The sequence below is a fragment of the Cherax quadricarinatus genome, chromosome 9, assembly GCF_038502225.1.
Source record: "Cherax quadricarinatus isolate ZL_2023a chromosome 9, ASM3850222v1, whole genome shotgun sequence".
NCBI classification, from domain to species: domain Eukaryota; kingdom Metazoa; phylum Arthropoda; class Malacostraca; order Decapoda; family Parastacidae; genus Cherax; species Cherax quadricarinatus.
Window position 1 is genome coordinate 47,066,824 of NC_091300.1, and position 7,567 is coordinate 47,074,390.

The 7,567-nt window shown below is 36.6% G+C and overlaps 1 protein-coding gene across 1 annotated transcript; it reads left to right on the forward strand.

Annotated features, from left to right (window-relative positions):
* Positions 1 to 877: 877 nt before the first annotated feature.
* Positions 878 to 2,870, forward strand: LOC128701189 (piggyBac transposable element-derived protein 3-like). Its single transcript, XM_053794788.2, has 2 exons — positions 878 to 1,074; positions 1,340 to 2,870. Exon 2 carries the CDS (start codon positions 1,593 to 1,595, stop codon positions 2,868 to 2,870), a length of 1,278 nt encoding a protein of 425 aa, XP_053650763.2. The 5' UTR covers positions 878 to 1,074; positions 1,340 to 1,592.
* The last annotated feature ends 4,697 nt before the right edge of the window (positions 2,871 to 7,567 follow it).

Sequence of the window (7,567 nt, forward strand, 5' to 3'; positions counted from 1 at the left end):
TCTCAGGTATTGTTCCTGAGTAAAAGAATCGTCTGGACTTTCTTCATTTACATTTATTCCAATGCTGTCTAATTCCCACAATTTATGCACTGGCTCAACACCATCCTCTATGGAAGAATTATACTGGGGTACGATTTCATGAGTAAGACACATAGCTATGGTATTTGTAGTTTCCTCTAGTCATGTATTATTATTATGAGGAATCCTACCATACATTACATGGCATCCTGCAGTCTTTAAAAGAGTGACACCACATTTCTTTACCATACCCTTTACAAAGGAGGCATAATAGTCACTACCTATCAAAATATTTATTGGGCCTACATAATCATCATTTACACCAGAAGGTGCTAAATTTACATTATGTGAAAGTTATTCTGTAGTTTTACTAAGCCCTATTGTAGATATTTTCTCTGGAAGTCTATCTACAATTACTGCATTAACACGTTTTTTCTCATTGCCCAACCTGACAATTACATAAACAGTGTCATACAATTGAGCCCTTTTATCTAAGAGAAAAACCAGATAATTTTAGAGTTGTAGGATCTCCCATCTGTACTTTCATACCATCAAGACATTTACGTTTTATGAAAGTACGCTGGGATCCCTGGTCTAATAATGCAGTTACATTTTTTGATTTATGCCTTTTATCATCAATTTTTACCTGTGACACACGTAAGGCTACTTCAACAAAACCATCAATATTAACATTAGCAGCAATTTTTACATTAGCCACTGTTGTGTCAGGATTGTCAACATTATCATTATCAACATTATCATGTAGACCCTTACACATGACTATATGGTCGAGCGAGGCCGAAAAAATTCGGTCTTAATTACGTGTTTTGGGGGCGTGTCATACTCCGTGTCCCACGCGGCCAGCTTCCCGTTCTTTAGTTCCAACCAATCACAAGCCTTCCCTGAGTCTCTTCAGCTAAGTACAGTTCGCTTCTGCCGCCTTCCCATTGGTTGAGAGATCAAAATATAAACACTGGTGGCTTGGCTCCGCCCACACACGCATTTTTCCCTCCACCCTTACTAATCTACTCTTGGATTATACATTCTACAATGTCGGTAAATACTGATTGTTGTGTTTAGTGCTTACATGAATAGTTTAGGCATATTTTGATATATACCTAAAGTCCGTGTGAAGCATAATATGAGTGTAGCATGCAGTTGAAAAAAGTGCAAGCATTTTAGTCCGAATTATTTCGGTCTTGCGCGAGTTTCCGGGAATGTCCAATTTTAGTCAAATAAATATTTATAAAAAATTTTCAATTGCATATATGAACTCTGTAGTGGTCTGGATTTATACAGGAGGTTTCTATTGTCCTTCCAGTTCCATGAGAGGCTGTTTTATGGGGAGCAGTCGACCAGCAGGTCGAGGTATGTCTGCGTTTCTGAAGACAGTGACTCGGAACCAGAGGTAGACGAACCAGAATTGCTGGATAGTGGTGATGAATACTTGCCACCGGATGCACAGGATGCAGAGATGTCAAGTGATGATGAGGAGGAAGAAAGGGAAGAAAGGCCAGCCAAAAAGCAGAAAGTAATGAGGAAAAAGAAAACTTTTAGGATTGAGGAATACCCGGATGAGGAAGAGATCCATGAGAATATTGCTCTTCAAGTTTCATCTCAATGACAACACAAAAAAGGATAATGACAGATTCTACAAAGTAAGGCCTCTTTACACTGAACTAACTAATGCTTGCTTGAAAATTCCAGCTACACCCAAGCAATCTATTGATGAAGTCATGGTTGGTTTCAAGGGTAAAACTGCTGGAAACCTAAGGCAGTACATCAAAACAAAACCAGATAAGTGGGGTTTCAAACTTTTTTGTCGTGCAAGTCAAGATGGACTCATACATGATATACTCCTGTATCAAGGCACAACAACTTTTGACACACATCCCATACAGCTTCCACAGGAAGAATCTAAACTTCCAATAAGTACAAAGATTGTTCTGGTACTTGCACAAACTATGAACAAGACCAACACATCAGCAATCTATGCTGACAATTTCTTTTCAAGTATACCTTTGGTCAAGCTACTAAGAGATAAGTATAACTGCAGATACACTGGAACAGTACGTGACAATAGATGTGGTAAGCCAGATCTGGTGCCTATCAAACAAATGGAAAGGAACACTGTGGTCAGGGGCAATTTTTGCTTCAACAACAATGATGGTGTCCTTGTTGTAAGATGGAAGGACACCAAAGTTGTGACTTTAGTGACAACTGATATTGGGGTCGAGCCTCTGAGTCTTGTTGACAGATATAACAGGGTTACAAAGAGGAAAGACCAAATATCGTGCCCTGCAGTCATCAAGAACTATAATGCAAACATGGGAGGTATTGACAAAAGCAACATGTTGGTGCATCTCTACAAAACACCAATGAAATCAAAACGTTGGTACATGCGGCTATTTGCCTATATTCTTGATCTTGCTGTTGTGAATGCATGGCTGCTTTATTGCCGTGATTCTCGAGCAATAAAGCAAAAGTGTATGCAACTGAAGTATTTCAGGAATTGTATCTCTGAAATTGCAAGGTCTAAAGGACAAAACCTTAGAGGCAGCATCCTAAGAACAACTCCAAGACCTTCACCAACTAATTCACCATGTACTTCCAATGGTGTTGGCATAGTGAAACCTGGGAGGGGAAAACATACAGAAATGCCTGATGACAGTGTTAGGAAAGACCTTAGTCTAATGCACTTCCCAATGGCAGGGCAAAGGCCGTTTACTTGCAAGTATTGCAGCAACATGAAGAAACCGGTAACATCGTCATTCGTGTGTAGTGTATGCAAAGTAAATCTGTGCATAAAGACTGATAGAAATTGTTTCTCAGACTTCCATCTTTCCATTTAGCAATATAGAATCATTGGTCTTCCAAATGAATCTCAGGAATATAGGGATTGAAACTTGCATCACTTTGCAATTTGGCATTGTTGATATTTGCTTCCTTTTTATATTTTTGTAACAATTAAAAAATGTTTTGATACAAGTTCCATTTATGTTTTTTATATTGTCTGTTTGTATATTAAATTTAAAAAATTGTTTTGGTGTGTTTTATTAACAATTGCAAGTTTGCAACATAAAATTTTTTAGTCCCTTTGTCGGGCGCAGCCGAATATTTTCGGTCTTCGGAGATTAGCAATTGCTCGAAAACTAACCATCAGAAATCAATTTATATGGGATCAGTGACCTTGTATTGAGTTACTCTATCCACCATAGGGAGTTCAGTTCGAATTTCAAATTTTCGGACCCCTTGCGCGATGAAGGGTTAACACGTTTTTTCTCATTGCCCAACCTGACAGTTACATAAACAGCGTCATACAATTGAGCCCTTTTATTTAAGAGAAAAAACAGATAATTTTAGAGTTGTAGGATCTCCCATCTGTACTTTCATACCATCAAGACATTTACGTTTTATGAAAGTACGTTGGGATCCCTGGTCTAATAATGCAGTTACATTTTTTGATTTATGCCTTTTATCATCAGTTTTTACCTGTGATACACGTAAGGCTACTTCAGCAAAACCATCAATATTAACATTACCAGCAATTTTTACATTAGCCACTGTTGTGTCAGGATTGTCAACATTATCATTATCATCATTATCATGTAGACCCTTACACATGACTATATGGTGTTTTCCTTTGTGACATTGATAACAGTTGTTTAATTTGGCATGACAATCCTTTACACTGTGATTACCTAGACATCTGACACATCTGTCAAGTTCTTCCAATCTTTCAACTTCATCATTCCATGAATTGTATGCATTGCAATTCTTAGAAAAATGAGTACCCTTGCAGATGAGACAATCTCTCTTTTCTTTGACTGGTTTCTTATTAACTGGGCTACTCTTAGGAGGGTACTTATTCTTCTTACCTTGTGGAGAATCATTATTTCTGATTCCCACTACTTGATATGCACCTCTGCAACTCTTTTTAGGAAATGAGTTTTGATTATTAACATTGGGATAATTTTTCCCTTTGTGAAACTTGACAGATACCTCAGAGTTATTATGTGTTGCATCTTTAAAATGAGTTAGTTGGCTGGTCTGCAACTGAACAATTAATTCTTGTAGACCTAGTCTTATTTCCTCCAGACCAAAATAACCTTTGTGATACTTGTTTGAGACCCATTCAAGTGTCTTACAGCTTAATTTATTCTGCACAATGGCACTCAATAACCAGTCTGATTCCTTCAGATTATATTTATTACTTCAAGTTTTGAGAGTGCTCTCCAGTTTAACTCTAAACTGCTGTAAACCTTTGTAAGTGTGATCTGGGGATTTTAAATAAACGATGCTATTCACTAGATCCAACCTACTTTGTTCTATATTACCATAAGTGACCTTCAACAAGTCAACTGCTTCTTTGTAAGAATCATCTACATTGGGAAAGGCTTGAATAAGTATGTGAGCATCTCTTCTTACCTGTCCTTTGAGGTAAAATAATTTAGTTACACAGGCTAGGTCACTCCTGTCATGCACAGCTGCTTTAAAAATTGACCAAAACTCCTCCCAATTTTCTCCAGGACTAAATACAGGTAAACATAATTCTGGGAGTTTTGGCAAAGACATCTTATTTGTTGGAGCAGATTGATTAACTGCCTGGTTTACACATTTTAATTTATTCAAGGCCTGACTTTTACAAGAAGGGATCTTTTCCTCTAATTCATGATACTGATTAATCATAAGATCTACTTCAGTCTCATCTACACAGTTTACTAACAAATCTCCTTCATATTTGTTGTAATATAATTTGTATGAATCATATCTATTCCCTAAAGCATCTAAATACAATTTTAAATCATCAGTATTCACAGTTTCTTGATCCATTAATTCCAAACACTTATGGTATGCTTTTGTTACATGCCCTTTTCTAGCTTGCAGTAATGTTTTTTTTTTTTTTGCTCTATATTCCATATGTTTGTCTTCTACATTAATTTCCTCATTTTCAGCCATGATGCAATGTATTAAATTCAACTTAATTAATAACACTGATTATGTACTAAATTATGCACTTCATAAAGGTAAATATTTCAACTTACCTTTGAATAAATCCTAGCTACACTTAGCAATTACATGTAAGAAAATTATAATATAAATTTTAAATACACATTAATAATGTTAGCTACACTTGAGCTTAGTAATTACACATGTAAGAAAATTATAATATAAATTTTAAATACACATTAATATAAACCTTAGCCATACTTGGCTTATCCATACTTGGCTTAGCAAAATTAATGTTGTAATAATTATAATCCACTACACATTAAGTAAATTTGTGGACCTAACATCCACCTCCTGTCATTTCACATACAATTATTAAGTAATTAATTCACTAATTAATGACTTCACTAATTACATCCGGTTCAAAGGACCAACGGGCTAATTATGGAAAATTACATTTACTTGGATGTAACATAAGGTACATACCAGTAAATGGTAACTAAGATAATTATTATTTATCAACGTTACATAGACAAGTAGGAATTTGGGACACCTAGGTCACAAAAATGTCCCCCTTCGATACCTACAACTGTTATATCCACAAGTTGCTCTAGACCTATATTAATTACAAATGAAATGTACATTACCAGGAATTCTGGTAAATTAATAGAAATTTGTGGACTGTATATTAAAATTAATAAATGATTACATATACACATTTATATAACAGAAGGAGAATTTATAATCATAACACTCGCCAATTAGTCTGGAGATTACTGTGTATAATACTCAAAAACCTCGCTCTAACTAAATTTATGATGATAATACTTGCCAGAATTACAAATATAATTTAGATAGCTTATCTGAGGTTCCTGGAGCTGTCCTGTACATCGAATTAATGCTCAAATTATGCAGAAATGCACATCCAACAATTTTGGCTCCTATTTGAGAGGTGTAAGTCCAATATAACCTCTAGAGCGACGAAAATTATACACCTTATTAACGTGTTTGTACTCCATTCAAAACACAATGGCGAGTTCTCCCTGCTCATCAGCGCAGGCGCCGAGCTTCCCATTTTTTATAATATAATTTTTATTAAATACAATATAAGCCATCAATTTACATATAGAATACTGTATATCCGGAAAATACATACAGTATTTTCTACACATGGGATCAACTTTGTCATCCTCCTTTGTACGTTTTCCAGTGCATTTATATCTATTCTGTAATACAGTGACCAGAACTGTGCAGCATAATCTAAATAAGGTCTAACCAAAGATATATAGAGTTGAAGAACAATTTGAGGACTCTTATTATTTATGCTCCTTGATATGAAGGCAAGGATTCTGTTCACTTTATTGCTAACACTTAAACACTTGGCTTCAGATTACTGCTAACCAGAACTTCCAAATTCTTTTGGCAATCAGTAATATTAAGATCTACATTATTTAGTTTATATGTGGCACGGTTATTTTCTTGTCCAATGTTTAGAACTTTGCATTTGTCTGTAATAAACTACATCTGCCACTTCTACGACCACTGCATCAGTCTATTCAAATCTTACACAAATAACCCACACATAGAAGAGAGGAACTTACGACGACGTTTCGGTCCGACTTGGACCATTTACAAAGTTACACTAACGAAAAGGAGAGAAGGAGGGAGTATATATAGTCCAGGAGGTGGTAGTGGTAGTAGTGGAGGTAGAAGGTAATAGTGGGGAAGGTAGTATGGAGGAGGTGGAGCCAGTCAAATGCTAAAAAAGAAGAGCACTGCAAGGGAGCTAGGGGCCCACAGAGAGTAGGAGCAAGAACACAGAGGGGGGGAGGAAATAAATAATGAAGGAACAAATACCCAAGGCAGAAGAAAGACAACCCACAGGAGAAAGAGGAAAGAGGAATGGGGAAGAGGGAGAAGAAAAAGGAATCAGGTTAAGTCACGGGTGTTCTGAAGTTTGGAGCATTTTACAATGTAGTGGGAAAGGAAGGCATCTACAGAGACGAAGCCAGGACTAAGATTCATACAAGGAAAGTTGTGTATAAAGGAGTAAGTAGGAAGTTGAAAGTAATGAAGACACTTTTAGCAGAAGACCAGTCAATAGGATGGCTGTGATCTCTGACGTGATGGAAAAAAGCATTGTTAGTGTCGGCAAGCCTAACACTACTTTTCTGCTCCCTAAGTCTGTCAGAAAGAGATCGGCCAGTTTCCCCAAAGTACTGAAGATGTTAGTGTTAGTCTGGCGAAAAGTAAGTTTGATGACTAAAGAACAGAGAGAGTTGTTGACATTAGAAAGACCGGAAATGTAAGGAAGGCAGAGGACAGAAGTGTAGCGTTCCAGTCACGGTAATGTGCCCCTTTTTTTTTTTTTTTTTGCTATTCAAATCTTCCTGGAGCGTTCTAATGCCCTCATTAGAATGAAGACCTATTTTGGTGTCATCAGCAAACTTGCTAATGTCGCCATTTATTCCCTCATCAATGTCCTTTACATAAATTGTGAACAACGTGCCTCCACTCTGATTTCTTCCCAGTTAATGCAAACTCTCTGCTGCCTATCTGTCAAGCATGCCTCTACCCGGAAAAAAAAATTCTCTTATTC